Raw genomic sequence first — 17,236 nt, 5'->3', positions numbered from 1 at the left:
TTCTCTTTTCATTTCTATCTTTTCTTGGGGGGGGCGGCATAGAACATTTCAGCGTCTTTCCTCTGAATGTTAGGACTCTGCACGCACCGTGGAGGCACAGCTGAGGCAGGGCCTGGGTCCTGCTCCAGGGGGCTCTGCAGGGAACTTTTCACACCCCTCCCACCCCTCAGCACTGAGAGAGCTCAGGAGGGGCACCTGCACAGGGACGGGGGTCCCGCCTTGCTGAACCCAGCGCAGGCATCACTGCCTCTGTCCCTGGAGGCTGACAGCAGGCATGTGGGAGCTGGGGCTTGGGTGGAGACAGGTCAGAAGCTCAGGTTTTGCCTCGGGGGGCCATGAATGTCCTGCCTCCCAGGCGACACCCTTGGGGCTCTGAGTGGACAGCAGCAGGTTTCCAGAACGACCAGATCGTTTCCCTGGAGGCACTGGGGGCCAGCGGCCTGCGCCCTACCTATCCTCTGTCTTGCAGGCCTCCTGCGGGCGCTCCACTTTCTGGCCCAGGCACTCCTGCAGGCAGAGGGGAATCCCTCAGACTGAAGTTGTTTCTGGATACTTTTTAAGGGCACAGTCTTACAACATAGTTAGCTTGTCTCTGTGGCCCCGTCTGTTCCTGCAGCCACGTGAATGTGTGTGCGCGCAGCAGCTTCCTTCACGGTAGTCAAAATCTGGACACGGCCCAGTGTGCAAACACCCCGAGGTGTGATGGTCGGCACAGCCACGCTTAGCCGTGGGAGGGACTGGGCAGTTCAGCAGCCATTGGGTCTCAGACCCCGAGCTGAGCACCACTGAGGAGGACGGGCGCATGGAGCATCTGCAGAGCACAGAGGGTCCACGCCCGGGTGGGGGTGCCGATGTGAGTGGGTGCCTGCGGAGCACAGAGGGTCCACACTCAGGTGGGGGTGCTGAAGTGAGTGGGTGCCTGCGGATCACAGAGGGTCCACGCCCGGGTGGGGGTGCCGATGTGAGTGGGTGCCTGTGGATCACAGAGGGTCCATGCTCAGGTGGGGGTGCTGAAGTGAGTGGGTGCCTGCGGAGCACAGAGGGTCCACGCTCGGGTTGGGGTGCCGATGTGAGTGGGTGCCTGCGGATCACAGAGGGTCTACGCCCGGGTGGGGGTGCCGATGTGAGTGGGTGCCTGCGGATCACAGAGGGTCCACGCCCGGGTGGGGGTGCCGATGTGAGTGGGTGCCTGCGGATCACAGAGGGTCCACGCCCGGGTGGGGGTGCCGATGTGAGTGGGTGCCTGCGGATCACAGAGGGTCCACGCCCGGGTGGGGGTGCCGATGTGAGTGGGTGCCTGCGGATCACAGAGGGTCCACGCCCGGTTGGGGGTGCCAATGTGAGTGGGTGCCTGCGGAGCACAGAGGGTCCACGCCCGGTTGGGGGTGCCGATGTGAGTGGGTGCCTGCGGAGCACAGAGGGTCCACGCCCAGTTGGGAGTGCCGATGTGAGTGGGTGCCTGCGGATCACAGAGGGTCCACGCCCGGGTGGGGGTGCCGATGTGAGTGGGTGCCTGCGGATCACAGAGGGTCCACGCCCGGGTGGGGGTGCCGATGTGAGTGGGTGCCTGCGGAGCACAGAGGGTCCACGCCCGGTTGGGGGTGCCGATGTGAGTGGGTGCCTGCGGATCACAGAGGGTCCACGCCCGGTTGGGGGTGCCGATGTGAGTGGGTGCCTGCGGATCACAGAGGGTCTACGCCCGGGTGGGGGTGCCGATGTGAGTGGGTGCCTGCGGATCACAGAGGGTCCTGCGGATCACAGAGGGTCCACGCTCAGGTGGGGGTGCCGAAGTGAGTGGGTGCCTGCGGAGCACAGAGGGTCCACGCCCGGGTGGGGGTGCCGAAGTGAGTGGGTGCCTGCGGATCACAGAGGGTCCACGCCCAGTTGCGGGTGCCGATGTGAGTGGGTGCCTGCGGAGCACAGAGGGTCCACGCCCAGTTGGGGGTGCCGATGTGAGTGGGTGCCTGCGGAGCACAGAGGGTCCACGCCCGGTTGGGGGTGCCGATGTGAGTGGGTGCCTGCGGATCACAGAGGGTCCACGCCCGGTTGGGGGTGCCGATGTGAGTGGGTGCCTGCGGATCACAGAGGGTCCACGCCCGGGTGGGGGTGCCGATGTGAGTGGGTGCCTGCGGCTAGGGCTGTCTGCACATCCGCCGGCCTAAGCTGCTTCTCATGGAGACCCACTGGGCCTCTAGCTGAGGCCGGCCCCAAGAAGCTTTGCCCAGGAAGGAGCACCTTCCCCAAGGCTCCTCCCCCGTGCCAGCGCAACCCCTCGCACCTTCCTGGGTGGGGCTGTGCCCCTTCCTTTTCGTGGACCTGCATCTTGATTGCAGTTACAGCTCTCACGCTGCCAGCTTATGAACCGCAGGAGTCCTCTTGGTATCAGATGAGATGACCCCAGAAAGACACAGGAGCTCTGTAGAGACACCTCCTGGGTCCTGCCACAGTGGAGCAGGGAGGCATTAGCGACACTGTTCCGTCCTACGTGGGCGTTTGTGCTGATGGTCACATGCAGACCATTCGGTGCTTTCTGTGTAAGCGAGGGTCTTTTCATGTGACCCTGGGAGCCACCAGCAGCCTGAGTGTAAGGGCCTTCGCCTGGCGTGAGCCACTGGGCAGGTGGAGTGTGAACGCTGTGCCAGGGGGTGGAGGTAGCCGGCCTTTCCCCCGCCTGCATCGGGCTGTTCCACAGCGGGTGTCTGGGGGTCCCTTCCACAGCGGGTGTCTGGGGGTCCCTGCAGCCCCCACCTCCCTCCTGGGAGAAGCCTGCACACACTGAGGGGCTGTTTGTTCTTTATTTCCAGAGGCATTGTGGCCAGTATTTTGGTTTTCTTATGTTTTGGAGTCACACAAGCTAAAGACGGGCCATTTTCCAGACCTCATCCAGGTAACTTGCCATTTCTTTCTCGTGTGTGCCCCTGTGGCAGTTCTGTTCTGAGCGGTCAGTCTGTGTCTGTGCTGCTGGGTGTGAATGTCCCGTCCTCCCCTCCACCTGGACCCTCCCCAAGGCCTCCAAGGCCACTTCCCACACTGGGACAAGGGCATGGGGTTGCAAGCTGGCCGTGTGCTCCTCCTCCAACCCCGAGGGTCCCCCCAGGCCTTCTCCGGCCCTTTCACTCTTCCCTGTCCAGGGGCCCCCCCCAGCCCTTCTCTCCCTGCTTGTGCCTCCTCTTTTCACGGACCAGGGTGGTTGCGGGCTCCAGATGGGGCTGTGAGGCCAGGGGCGGTCAGAGGAGAGCTCCTAGTGGGGCTGTGAGGTTGAGGTGGGTAAGGGCTCCAGATGGGGCTATGAGGCCGGGGGGTTGGGGGGTGGGCTCCAGATGGGCTGTGAGGTGGGTGGGGGGAGTGTTGTGGGCTCCAGATGGGCTGTGAGGCCAGGGGCTGTGGACTCCAGATGGGGCTGTGAGGTGGGTGGGGGGGGTGGACTCCAGATGGGGCTGTGAGGTGGGCGGGGGGTGTGGGCTCCAGATGGGGCTGTGAGGCCAGGGGGCGTGGACTCCAGATGGGCTGTGAGGCCAGGGGTTGTGGGCTCCAGATGGGGCTGTGAGGCGGTGGGGAGTGTATGTGGGCTCCAGATGGGGCTGTGAGGGCGCAGGTGGGTGTGGGCTCCAGATGGGGCTGTGAGGCCAGGGGGTGTGGACTCCAGATGGGGCTGTGAGCTGGGGGGGGGTGTGTGGGCTCCAGATGGGCTGTGAGGCCTGGCAGAGGGTGTGGGTTCCAGATGGGGCTGTGAGGGCAGGCGGTGGCGGTGGGGGCTCCAGATGGGCTGTAAGGCGGCGGGGGCGGGGTGGGCTTTGGATGGGCTGTGACGGCCCTGCCTTCAAAGTGGTTGCCTAGCACGCTCTGCCTCAGTTACCAGCCCACCTTATGGCCCCAAGTTCTAACAAGCCCCTGTGCACTCTCTGGCCCAAGTCCCACCCCAGGACAGCGGCTCAGGCCTCTGTAGGGTTCACCGTTTCCCCTCATGGCCACGTGAAGGAATTAGAAACATATTTTCTGCTTCAACAGGAGTATATGTTCTAGGAGATGGCACTGTTGAGTTCTGATGTGTTGGTGTGTGTGTACCCACAGCCTCGAAGGCGGGACACGGTGTGGCTGTGCAGCCTGCATTCTCCACGTTAGTCATCCCCTTACTGACTTTTTGACAGCTGAAATTCTAATGACTGCTTGTTAACTGTCATTCAGATGTACTATACTTAACCAATTTGTTTAAGCCATAATATTGTATAATTAGGAAGTTTCCACTTTTATTTTAATAAACCAGGCTTTCGTGGATTTTTGCATGCATGCTTTGTAAATATCTGATTATTCATTTGATAGAATGTCCCAGAAGTCAGTATTAGATTACAGGGCATATGCATTTTTTTTTTTTTTTTTTTTTTTTGAGACGGAGTTTCGCTCTTGTTACCCAGGCTGGAGTGCAATGGCGCAATCTCGGCTCACCGCAACCTCTGCCTCCTGGGTTCAGGCAATTCTCCTGCCTCAGCCTCCTGAGTAGCTGGGATTACAGGCGCGCGCCACCACGCCCAGCTAAATTTTTGTATTTTGAGTAGAGACGGGGTTTCACCATGTTGATCAGGATGGTCTCAATCTCTTGACCTCGTGATCCACCCGCCTCGGTCTCCCAAAGTGCTGGGATTACAGGCTTGAGCCACCGCACCCGGCCCGGCATACACATTTTAAGCCCGTGATTCAATTGCCCTCCAGGAGGGCAGTGTCTGCTCCAGGGTCAGTGCCATGGTGGTGAGTGAAGCTCCCCCGTCCCCAGAGGCCCTGAGCAGGTGACCAAAGCAGGCTGGTCTCGCTGGCCCCTTCTTTGCCCACAGCCTTGAGAAAGGAAGGGCTCCCTGAGTGCCTGGTGGGCTGCTCTGCTGGCTGACAGCTGTGTGGGAAGGGCCAGGGCTCTGTCTGCACAGCCCACTGAGCACAGACGGTCCTGCCTCAGACAGGTTTGGATTGCTACACTGAGCAGTGGAAAAGTGCAGGGATGGTCTGAAAACTGCCGGTCACACCGTGAAAAGCCTGGTGCAGTTATGAGCTTCTCAAGTGGATTTGGAAGCTCAGCCAGGGGCCATCCTTGCTTGGAGATGCACCAGATCCCTCCTGGGTGCTGGCATCGCTGGGCGCTGGGACGCAGCCATGAGCAGGACAGACTGGTCAGCGGGCAGCAGTTTGTCCTGGCATGCGGCCCTGACGCAGCGAGAGACCCCTGGGAGACACTCGGCTCTGACACAGGGAGAGACCCCTGGGGGACCCTCGGCTCTGACACAGGGAGACACCCCTGGGGGACCCTCGGCTCTGACACAGGGAGGGACCCCTGGGGGACCCTCGGCTCTGACACAGGGAGGGACCCCTGGGGGACCCTCGGCTCTGACACAGGGAGACACCCCTGGGGGACCCTCGGCTCTGACACAGGGAGGGACCCCTGGGGGACCCTCGGCTCTGACACAGGGAGGGACCCCTGGGGGACCCTCGGCTCTGACACAGGGAGAGACCCCTGGGGGGCCCTCGGCTCTGACACAGGGAGAGACCCCTGGGGGACCCTCGGCTCTATCTAGTCCAGGAGCCCCGTCTGTAGGGCACCTGGCGGGATGGGGAGTGTCTTGGCCTGTAGGTCTTGACCTTCCGAAAGCTCCTGCCACAGCGTCTCTGAGCTGTGCCTCGTCCCCTCCTACGTTGCAGGGCAGGGGTTCCTGGTTTTTGTTTTGAGCTCTGCTCTGCCTTTCTTCCGTCAGTTTAGTTCGCTTGGCATCAGTTCCATGTGACTTTGCCAGTCTCCGATTGATTGGCAGGGAAGCCTGTCCCGGAGCCACCTTCTTCCATGTGTCTCATTAACTTGGGGGCTGGCAGGCAGCCCTCAGACCTCTCCAGTCACAACACATTCAAGAGGACAAGTGATGAGTCCTGCGCATTGGAGGCTCTGGGAGGGGCGGGCGAAGGGCTTTTCTCCAGAAAAGTGGTCCCCGTGGCTCCACCCACTTTCCCACTCCCCTGGGTTCTGCCCAGGAACGCCCAGTCTGGCTGCTGTAGCCATTAGCCACGGGGCCTCATGAGGAGGAGTGGGAGTGGGCCCAGCCCAAGCAGCTGGGCGCTGCTTGCTTTGGAATTTCTGAGCAAAGCTGAGGGTCCCGGGCCACTGAGGAGGGTAAACTGCATTTTCATCCCGCTTCCTCTGAAGGCTGAGTCAGCTGAGGCTGCCTGTCTGTCTTTCCCTCTGGTTTGATGTTTAGAAAGACGAATGAGCACCAGGGGTGGCGGGGTGGCGTCGGGACCAGGGAGCCCCCCGGCTGAGGTGCTCAGGGGAGCGAAGCGGGATACAGAGGGAGGGCCTGCTGGGCATTCGGGGCAGCAGGCCTAGTGTTGCTCGGGTGTAAAGCATGAGTGGGAGAGGGTCTGAGATGCCACCTTTCTGATCTGGGGCCTTCCCCAGCAGGAGAAACATGAAAGACGGAGCTCAGCAGTGCGGGAAGTTCAGCCGCAGACATGGTGACCTGAGGGGCCCACTCAGCAGTTTGTGGCTTCATGGGGGTGGCTGTGCTCTCGGAGAGAGCCTGCAGGCTGAGTACCCGCTCTAAAGGTGTCACCTTCAGTCAGCGATCATGGGGTAGCTGTCCTCCCAGAGAGAGCCTGCAGGCTGAGTACCCGGGTGCTCCAAAGGTGTCACCTTCAGTCAGCGATCATGGGGTAGCTGTCCTCTCAGACGGAGTCTGCAGGCTGAGTACCCGCTCCAAAGGTGTCACCTTCAGTCAGTGATCATGGGGTAGCTGTCCTCCCAGAGAGAGCCTGCAGGCTGAGTACCCGCTCCAAAGGTGTCACCTTCAGTCAGCGATCATGGGGTAGCTATCCTCCCAGAGAGAGCCTGCAGGCTGAGTACCCGCTCCAAAGGTGTCACCTTCAGTCAGCGATCATGGGGTAGCTGTCCTCTCAGACGGAGTCTGCAGGCTGAGTACCCGCTCCAAAGGTGTCACCTTCAGTCAGCGATCATGGGGTAGCTGTCCTCCCAGAGAGAGCCTGCAGGCTGAGTACCCGGGTGCTCCAAAGGTGTCACCTTCAGTCAGCGATCATGGGGTAGCTGTCCTCTCAGACGGAGTCTGCAGGCTGAGTACCCGCTCCAAAGGTGTCACCTTCAGTCAGTGATCATGGGGTAGCTGTCCTCCCAGAGAGAGCCTGCAGGCTGAGTACCCGCTCCAAAGGTGTCACCTTCAGTCAGCGATCATGGGGTAGCTGTCCTCTCAGACGGAGTCTGCAGGCTGAGCACCCGGGTGCTCCAAAGGTGTCACCTTCAGTCAGCGATCATGGGGTAGCTGTCCTCCCAGACGGAGCCTGCAGGCTGAGCACCCTCTCCAAAGGTGTCACCTTCAGTCAGCCAGTCCTTATGTGGCGAGGGCTGCCCCAAGTTAATTTCACCACAAGCTCCCCCTCCTTTTTTTAATAGAGATGGGGTTTCACCAACTTGGCCAGGCTGGTCTTGAACTCCTGACCTGTGACCCACCCACCTCGGCCTCCCAAAGTGCTGGGATTACAGGCGTGAGCCACTGCACCTGGCTCAGGAACCCCTTTAACTGCAACTCTTGAGCCAGTGGGAATTTTCCAGATTCTTGTCATCCTCCAAGGCATGAGGAATAAGCTTGTGATCTCACTTGTGTGTGTTGGGCCCATACACAGATTTTCCTAAGAACTTCCGGCGTTTGTATCTCCTGATACAAACAAAAAGCAAAATGGCTTTTCGTGAACCGTAGTGAGCGTCCTGAAACCTCACACCTGCATGTCTTGCCATGAGCTGCTCAGAGCCGTGGCGAGGCAGGAATTGGGGGGTGTTTTCACACTACACATCAGTCAACGTAATTCATCATTAACATGAAACAGTGATCCCCTTAAATGCAGAAGAGCAAAAATTCACATTCATTCATGACAGAAACAACATAGTGGAATTAAACAGATTTTCCTGTTTTTGGTGCCATGACTCGGATTGAAAGATTTTTTCTTTTTTTCCCGATTAAACATCTCAGGAGAAAGATTTTTTTAACATGATAAAAAGTATCCCAGCCTGGGCAACATGACAAAACCCCATCTCTACAAAAAAGTAAAAATAAAAAGGCTAGACACAGTAGCTCACGCCTGTAATCCCAGCATTTTGGAAGTCCAGGGCGGGCGGATCACGAGGTCAGGGGTTCGAGACCAGCCTGGCAAAGATAATGAAACCTGGTCTCTACTAAAAATACAAAAAAAAAATTAGCTGGGCATGGTGACATGCACCTGTAGTCCCAGCTACTGGGGAGGCAGAGGCAGAGGAATCACCTGAACCCAGGAGGTGGAGGTTGCAGTGGGCCGAGGTCGCACCACTGCACTCCAGCCTGGGCAACACAGTGAGACTCCATCTTTAAAAAAATAAAAATAAAAAATTAGCTGGGTGTGGTGTCATGTACCTGTGGTCCCAGCTACTCAGGAGGCTGAGGTAGGAGCGTTGCTTGAGCCCAGGAGGCAGAGGTTGTTGTGCATCAAGATGGCACTCCAGCCCGGGCAACACAGCCAGGACCCTGTCTCAAAAAATAAAATAAAATAAAATGAAAGTGACTGGGTGCAGTGGCTCATGTCTGTAATCCTAGCACTTTGGGAGGCCGAGGTGGGTGGGTCACTTGAGGTCAGGAGTTCCAGACCAGCCTGGCCAACATGGAGAAACCCCATCTCTACTAAACATACAAACATTAGCCAGGTGTGCTGGTGCACACCTGTGATCACAGCTACGTGGGAGGCTGAGGCAGAAGAATCGCTTGAACCCAGGAGGCGGAGGTCGCAATGAGCCAAGATTGTGCCACTGCACTCCAGCCTGGGTGACAGAGACTCCATCTCAAAAAAAAAAAAATAAAGTATCTACCAAAAACCTACTGCATACTTGGTGATGCTAGGTTCGAAGTGTCATAGGAAACATAGCACGGGGATGTTTGCTGAGTGCTTCTGTGCCACAGTTTATGGGCAGAAGATTTAAGGACTGGAATGGAAAAATGAAGAAAAATCTTCCACGTCTCAGAGAGAAACTGTGCTTAATTCTGAGCTACAGCTTGCTTTATCAAGTCTCTCCCAGGGACTTGTGAGGGCCCAGAAGAGACACTGGGTGTCAGGGAGCCAGGAGCCAGCCTGGGGCGGAGCAGGACCAGGGAGTCCTGGGCCGGAGGCACTAACGCTCTGTCGTCTGTCTTTGTAGCTTACTGGAGGTTTTGGCTCTGCGTGAGTGTGGTCTACGAGCTGTTTCTCATCTTTATCCTCTTCCAGGTAAGCCGATTTTTCTTAGTTGGATACCTAGGAACCTAGGTGACAGTGGGACCCCAGGCAGGGTGACAGGAGGTCTGGCACACGTGGCCCTCGAGTGGTGGGAGGAAGCAGAGCTAGACCCCCAGAAAGCAGGCCAAGCTGCGTGGGGGACTGCCTGCAGCCACTCAGCCGGGCCTCACCCGTGTGGGTGCAGATGAGGGCAGGGCCAGTGGTGTGGCTGCCGGGGTGGCTTTGCCTGCAGCTGTCGTGTTCGAGTGCAGGTGGGCAGTGGGCATGAAAGGAGGGGCCAGTCAGGACCCCCATGCAGGCCAGTGTGTGCGTGGCCAGGGCACATCTGGGCCTCCCAGGGAACCCCAGCACCAAGAGGGACTGGGTTTTTGTTCCTGGTGTTGTGTGGTTGACCAGCTGTGGCTGTGTGTGCCTCTTCCCCCTCTGGCCACATTCCACAAGACGGGCAGGGCAGGTGGGAGAGGCGGCCCCTTCATAACCCCGGGTGAGGCTGTGCGTCCGCTGCTGATGCTACTATACTTATACTGTTCGTTCCACTCCCTCAGTTTCTACACACTTTTTGGTGTCTGTCTTCAGTTCACAAAGGACTTTGCTATTCCCAGTCTCACAGTCCATCCCTGCGTGGCCAGACGATTCATTGTAGCAGAATTTCCTTTTCCAGCTTAGATGTACGGTCTCTGAGTGTTAACACTCGCATAGATATACAGAAACAGTTAGGACACGGGACACTTCCACTGGCCCCAAAACTTCTTTGTGTTGCCCCTTGGTTGTGGCACCCGCCCCTGATCCCAGCGGCTGGTGAGGGATGTCCTCTGTCTCTTCAGAAATGTCCTACGCATGGAGTCACGCGGTGGGCAGCCTCTCGCCACCCTGAACGGTGCCTCTGAGGTTCATCCAGGTTGCGTGTCTCACGGCGCCTGCTCACTCGCTGCTGAGTGGCATCCCACATGTGCATGGAGGTGTCCGTGCGCCAAGGGGAGGCTGTCTCGGGCAGAGCCGCTCTCAGCATTGTAGGGCTGTTGGGCCCCACAGGGTCATGGGGTGTCCCTTATGCTGTGTTGGGGTACAGGGTCTGAGAAGTAGACAGGACACTGAAGAACTGGTGAACAGCAGCTGGACTTGGGGGGCCACACCACCTGTGAGCAGAGATCAGTGGCAGCCCCCAAATGCCCCAGAGCATCTGTATGTATTAGGTACAAGCCGGGGGCAGGGGGGTGAGTGAGGTCATCATCTACAGGCTTAGTGACAGGGCAGACATAATCACGTGAGTCACAAGCAAGGCGGCCACCCCATTATGTCACCTGGGCAGAGAGGTGGGCTGTGTGCAGTAGGGGGCCATGCCATGCACAGCAGTAGAGGGTCGTGTACAGAAAAGGGGTCCACCCATTAGGTCACCGAGGCAAGGAGGTGGGCTGCATGCAACAGGCGTCATGCACAACACTTCTTACCTGGGGCTGGAGCCTTCAAAGGGTTTCTAATAGAAGGATACTGTACGCCATTGCGGTGGGAGCTGACAGACTTGTGCTCTTCTCTAAGATATTTATGGGATGATGATTTGAGCCAGCACAGAAGTGAGAAAAGACCGACAGGGTGAACAGCCGCCGTGACTGGTCACACCACAGGGTTCTTCTCCCTCGGTTACTTCCAGGATCTCAGGCCTGAGGCCGACTTTCCACAGGAACTGGATGCAGGTGCCACAGCTCCTCTATCAGGACGGGAGGCTCCCGCTCCAGGCCTGCCATACAGCGTGTGCCCTTTCAGGCAGGGACGCCACCGCCGGGGCCTTTGGTTCTCGTCCTGGTCTGGCTGTTTTCCCATGTCTGCTTCTGTTCTGTGACTGCTCTAGGCATTCCTCCTGCTATGAACTACTATGTGGTTATATGGGAGGATTATATAAATCAGCACTGAATGTGTCGGTACAGCTCCGACTACAACACCTGTATGATTATATAGAACTAAGTATGCTAGATATAAGTATTAAGTATGATTATATAAGCTGGATATATGTAAGCAGTAAGTTATACTTCAGGCACTAATTCTATAAACTAATACATGATTATATGTGAAGGATTATATAAAGGAAACAGCTGAGCAATGACACTATAAACTAAGATATTCTTCAGGCACTACTTATGCCTGGGGTCTGCACAGTTCTCCTTCCTCGGTGCCCATGGCGGGTGTTACCCACAAGCATCCCTGCGCAGGCGTCTGTGTGGACACGGTCTCCGTTTCCCGGGTGGACCCCAGCCGCAGGGTTGCTGGGCCAGGTGGCAGCTGTGCAGGGTCCCTGGACCAGGTGGCGGCTGTGTGGGATCCCTGGACCAGGTGGCGGCTGTGCGGGGAGGCTGTGTGGGATCCCTGGACCAGGTGGCAGCTGTGCGGGGTCCCTGGGCTAGGTGGCGGCTGTGCGGGGTCCCTGGGCTAGGTGGCGGCTGTGCGGGGTCACTGGGCTAGGTGGCGGCTGTGCGGGGAGGCTGTGTGGGATCCCTGGACCAGGTGGCGGCTGTGCGGGGTCCCTGGACCAGGTGGCGGCTGTGCGGGGAGGCTGTGTGGGATCCCTGGACCAGGTGGCGGCTGTGCGGGGTCCCTGGGCTAGGTGGCGGCTGTGCGGGGAGGCTGTGTGGGATCCCTGGACCAGGTGGCGGCTGTGCGGGGTCCCTGGACCAGGTGGCAGCTGTGCAGTGCTGTGCAGGGTGGCTGTGCAGGGTCCCCAGGCCAACTGGTGGCTGTGCGGGGCAGCTGTATGTCCACTGTCCTCTGTGGGTGTCCTGGTGCCTGGCAGCTTTGTCAGCATTTCTGTGGGTGATCACTCTAGCAGGTGGGCACCAGGACCCGACCATGGCTTCCACTTGCGTTTCTGTGGTGGCTGGTGATGTGGGCCTTCTCGGGAGGTTATCTGCGTGTGGATGTCCTCCTCGGTGCCCTGTTAGTTTCTGCTCTTTGGAAAGGTGGGTTGTCTCCGAAGAGCGGTATCCTGACAGTGCTGTAGGGCACCTGCTGAAGGGCTTGTGCTGTTTGCGTGACTTGCAGATACGTCCTCTGGGGCTGATGTTTGTCCTTTCAGGTGTCACCAGGGTCACTCATTGTTTTGTGTGTGGATTGTGGAGATTTTTTGTCTAACATCAGGTTGTTAAGATTGTCTCCTATGGGGCGGGCGCGGTGGCTCATGCCTGTAATCTCAGCACTTCGGGAGGCTGAGGCGGGTGGATCACGAGGTCAAGAGATCGAGACCATCCTGGTCAACATGGTGAAACGTAGGAGACAATCTTTTTTTTTTTTTTTGAGATGGAGTTTCTCTCTTGTTACCCAGGCTGGAGTGCAATGGCGCGATCTCGGCTCACCGCAACCTCCGCCTCCCAGGTTCAGGCAATTCTCCTGCCTCAGCCTCCTGAGTAGCTGGGATTACAGGCGCGCGCCACCACGCCCAACTAATTTTTTGTATTTTTAGTAGAGATGTTGTCCTTTAATTTTCCTGGAATGTCTCCTTCTGGTCTGATGTTTTCTCGTGTTTTGACTGGGGTGAAGGCACCCACTAGAACCATGATGCATGCTGGTGGTGTGAATGTGGACCACCTGCTGAGATGTGTCTGCCAGTTCCCCCCGTAAAGTCACTCTCTTCCCCCATTCTATAGTGTATGCCCCACAAGGAGGTCAGGTTCCCCCCGTATAGTCACTCTCTTCCCCTATTCTATAGTGTTGTATGCCCCACAAGGAGGTCAGGTTCCCCCCATATAGTCACTCTCTTCCCCATTTCGTAGTGTACACCCCACAAGGAGGTCATTGTGTGCAGCCCCTGCAGGGAAGGAGGGGAGTTTCATTGCCCTCCTTGGGGTGTGGCATCTGCACGTAACCTGAATTCCTGTGCATGAAGAGATCCTGCTTCTCTACTGTTAATTATTCCATCATTTGTTTATATCAGTGTGGACACTGTGCGCACAGTAGGCACACACACACCTGTGCACCGGCTGTGTTATCCATCATTTATCTGTTTATATCAGTGTGGACACTGCGCGCACAGTAGGCACACACACACCTGTGCACCGGCTGTGTTATCCATCATTTGTTTATATCAGTGTGGACACTGCACACAGTAGGCACACACACACCTGTGCACCGGCTGTGTTATCCATCATTTGTTTATATCAGTGTGGACACTGCGCGCACAGTAGGCATACACACACCTGTGCACCGGCTGTGTTATCCATCATTTATCTGTTTATATCAGTGTGGACACTGCGTGCACAGTAGGCACACACACACCTGTGCACCGGCTGTGTTATCCATCATTTGTTTATATCAGTGTGGACACTGTGCGCACAGTAGGCACACACACACCTGTGCACCGGCTGTGTTATCCATCATTTATCTGTTTATATCAGTGTGGGCTTATAGATATTTATCTTACACTTGGATATTTTATTTCACTACGACTCTGTTTACCTTGGTGCCCAATCACGTTGCCGTTGGGAATTCCCACTGGGGTCCTGTGTTGCTTTCACACAACATCGTGGAGTTCTTGCTTTTTGTTTTGTTTTTCTGAGCATGGCCTGACTTCCAGGCAATGCAGATGCTACAGGCTCCTCCTGTTCACCCCTGTCCTGCAGTCAGCGTCTTCTCCAAGAGCCGTCATTATTCAGCATCCTTACTGAATATTGGGGACTCAGGCCTGGGTGCTGGGTCAGCTGCTTGCTCCTGGGTGCAGAGGCGTCTGTAGACACGGCCGGTCACGGAGCGTGTGTGTACTCACTGTGTGTGCGCAGGTGTCTATAGACACGGCCGGTCACGGGGCGCGTGTGTGCTCACTGTGTGTGCTCAGGCGTCTGTAGACATGGCCGGTCGCGGGGTGCGTGTGTGCTCACTGTGTGTGCGCAGGTGTCCGTAGACACGGCCGGTCACGGGGCATGTGTGTGCTCACTGGGTGTGTGCAGGTGTCTGTAGACACGGCCGGTCACGGGGCGCGTGTGTGCTCACTGTGTGTGCACAGGTGTCTGTAGACACGGCCGGTCGCGGGGTGCGTGTGTGCTCACTGTGTGTGCGCAGGCGTCTGTAAATGATGGAAACCTCCCTCGAGGTCAGGCCCAAACGCCTACCTTGCTCTAAGGCCCAGAGTCGCATCCGGTGTTGCCTGCTCCGGGGTGAGGAAAGAGCGCTGTCCCAGAGGGGATTTCTGTGAGGGCGCTGGCCTGAGCGCATGTTGCGGGGGTGGTGGGGTTTTAGAGCAGGAACTCGGGCCCAGCCGCTCCCGTCTGACCAGCAGCCCTACTCCCCCGTCTCCTGAAGCTCCCCGCTCCCCACAGTACACAGGTGTGGAGACGGGGTGTCATGCCTGGAGGTTCCTGCCACACATACCGCCTCACCAGGACTTCCCTGGGCGGGAGGGCTGCTCAGACAGGGCGCTGCCCTCCTCCCAGGCCGACGGAGATGTGCAGTGGGGCCACCATTTGTTTCACGTGGCCACCGTTAACTAGCCCCACTGCTGTGGCACCGCCTCACAGACTGTCCAGGACGGCCGGCAGTTTCTGAAGTATGTCGACCCCAAGCTGGGAGTCCCGCTGCCGGAGAGAGACTACGGGGGCAACTGCCTCATCTACGACCCTGACAACGAGACTGACCCCTTCCACAACGTCTGGGTGAGACACCAGGAGCCCCGAGGCGGGTCCCTCCCTAGGTGCGGCCCTCAGCCAGACCAGACATGCCCATGCCCCGGCCTCGCCCCACACGCCCCTCAACCCATACATGGGGTCTGCTGGCCCCATCCCTGTGGGTGGTGCTCGGGGGCGGGGGGCACCTGCTCGCTGGGCTGCCAGGGCATGGTCTCCACAGCACCTCTGAGTCCCTGGCCTGGTGCTCAGGGTCTGGCTGGTGCTGCTCAGGTGTGGGCTGACCTGCTGGAGTGGGGGTGAGGCGGCTGTGCCCCAGGGTCAGGGTCACACCCTGTCACCCACAGGACAAGCTGGATGGCTTTGTTCCCGCACACTTTCTTGGCTGGTACCTGAAGGTATGTCACGTCCTGTCCCAGGCCACCCCGTGCCCTGGGCTGTTTCTGCCCATGGGGTTGTCCCCTGGGTGCTCTGAGTGTGGTAGGAGGGGGATGTGCTGCACCCACCCAGAGGTTCACGAAGCCACAGAGCTCCCGGGTGTCCCAGAAGGCCTGGAGCTGAGCCCTGATCCTGGCGGGATCCCAGCTTGGTCCCAGGGTGGGGCAGTGAAGAGAGGCAGCAGGGCAGGAAATCCCGCCCCCGCCCGGGCTTGACCCAGCAGCCCCTGCACACAGCCTCAGCTAGCGTGGCAGAGGGACCCATTTCCCCTGCAGAGCTTGGTGTCAGGCTGGGGCCTGGGGCGCTTTGTTTGCTGACACCCATAGCATCAAGGCTGTTGGAGGGGCAGCCGCTCACCCCACACTCACCCCAAGACCTCACTGGGGGCCGCTAACCCCACACTCACCCCGAGGCCTCACTGGGGGCCGCTCACCCCACACTCACCCCGAGACCTCACTGGGGACTGCTCACCCCACACTTACCCCGAGACCTCACTGGGGGCCGCTCACCCCACACTCACCCCGAGACCTCCCTGGGGGCCACTCACCCCACACTCACCCCGAGACCTCACTGGGGACCGCTCACCCCACACTCACCCCGAGACCTCACTGGGGACCGCTCACCCCACACTCACCCCGAGACCTCACTGGGGACCGCTCACCCCACACTCACCCCGAGACCTCACTGGGGGCCGCTCACCCCACACTCACCCCGAGACCTCACTGGGGACCGCTCACCCCACACTCACCCCGAGACCTCACTGGGGGCCGCTCACCCCACACTCACCTCGAGGCCTCACTGGGGGCCCTGCCAGTGCTGTGGACTCCGAGGATGCTGCCAGCAGGGGTGGGGCTGCGTGCACGCTGGCTGAGGCAGTGCTCGACACATGGTGCCCGCAGACGCTGATGATCCGGGACTGGTGGATGTGCATCATCGTGAGTGTCATGTTCGAGTTCCTGGAGTACAGCCTCGAGCACCAGCTGCCCAACTTCAGCGAGTGCTGGTGGGATCACGTAGGTGCCCAGCGCGGCCCCCAGGGGCAGTGGGTGCAGGCCTGGGGGCATTCTAGGGCCCCTGTGCCCTGCGGAGTCCTTGGTGGGCGTTCCCCCACACCAGCTGCCCAACTTCAGCAAGTGCTGGTGGGATCACGTGGGTGCCCAGCGCGGCCCCCAGGGGCAGTGGGTGCAGGCCTGGGGGCATTCTAGGGCCCCTGTGCCCTGCGGAGTCCTTGGTGGGCGTTCCCCCACACCAGCTGCCCAACTTCAGCGAGTGCTGGTGGGATCACGTGGGTGCCCAGCGCGGCCCCCAGGGGCAGTGGGTGCAGGCCTGGGGGCATTCTAGGGCCCCTGTGCCCTGCGGAGTTCTCGGTGGGCGTTCCCCCACACCTGCTGCCTCCTGCCCGCAGTGGATCATGGACGTGCTCGTCTGCAATGGGCTGGGCATCTACTGTGGCATGAAGACCCTTGAGTGGCTGTCCCTAAAGACCTATAAGTGGCAGGGCCTCTGGAACATTCCAACCTACAAGTACGTTGTGGGGCTGCAAGGGCAGGGCCGGGTGGGTGTTACCTGGAGGTGGCCTCAGCGTCCGTGTCCCCGTGGACCCTGAGCACCAGGCCTATCCAGTGTGCAGCTCAGGAGGGGTGACTGTGGGGCTTTGCCTCCTGGAACCTCCCCTCTGACCCGCTGTCACTCAAGGCCAGGTGTCCCTCACGGTGGCCAGGGCATCACCCACTCAGCTCCCTCCTCGGTCCCCAGCAGCCGGGCTCAGCTCTGGGCCATCCCTGTACTTCCACCTCCCTTGGTTATGAAATAGTTGCAGGTACTTTGTCATTTTTACTTTGGAGTTTACAAAAGAAACAAAAGTCTAAGGAAAGGCCTGGAGAGCCGGGTTCAGGGGTCCCCCTCCTGCCTGTGGGTGC

General features: G+C 58.9%; 1 protein-coding gene across 14 annotated transcripts in view; it reads left to right on the top strand.

The window, feature by feature from the left end:
• Window positions 1-17,236, top strand: part of PTDSS2 (phosphatidylserine synthase 2) — a 44,455-nt gene that overhangs the window by 21,913 nt on the left and 5,306 nt on the right. For 5 of the 14 annotated variants that reach the window (XR_013523647.1, XR_013523648.1, XR_013523646.1 and 2 more), the window contains exons 3-8: window positions 2,805-2,887; window positions 9,203-9,270; window positions 14,748-14,909; window positions 15,227-15,277; window positions 16,217-16,330; window positions 16,723-16,841. Coding sequence is in view for 8 of the 14 variants with exons in the window: in XM_078341893.1 (XP_078198019.1) it covers window positions 2,805-2,887; window positions 9,203-9,270; window positions 14,748-14,909; window positions 15,227-15,277; window positions 16,217-16,330; window positions 16,723-16,841 (597 nt within the window). In the remaining 6 variants the exon portion in view is untranslated. Of the gene's footprint in view, window positions 1-765; window positions 854-2,804; window positions 2,888-9,202; window positions 9,271-14,747; window positions 14,910-15,226; window positions 15,278-16,216; window positions 16,331-16,722; window positions 16,842-17,236 lie in introns of those variants that run through there. The other 9 variants (XR_013523649.1, XR_008474890.2, XM_078341894.1 and 6 more) reach the window with 3 other exon arrangements.

This window comes from Callithrix jacchus, chromosome 10 (genome assembly GCF_049354715.1).
Source record: "Callithrix jacchus isolate 240 chromosome 10, calJac240_pri, whole genome shotgun sequence".
Classification (NCBI taxonomy): Eukaryota; Metazoa; Chordata; class Mammalia; order Primates; family Cebidae; genus Callithrix; species Callithrix jacchus.
The sequence above is the reverse complement of the archived record's forward strand: the minus strand, read 5'-3'. Positions and strand labels throughout refer to the sequence as shown.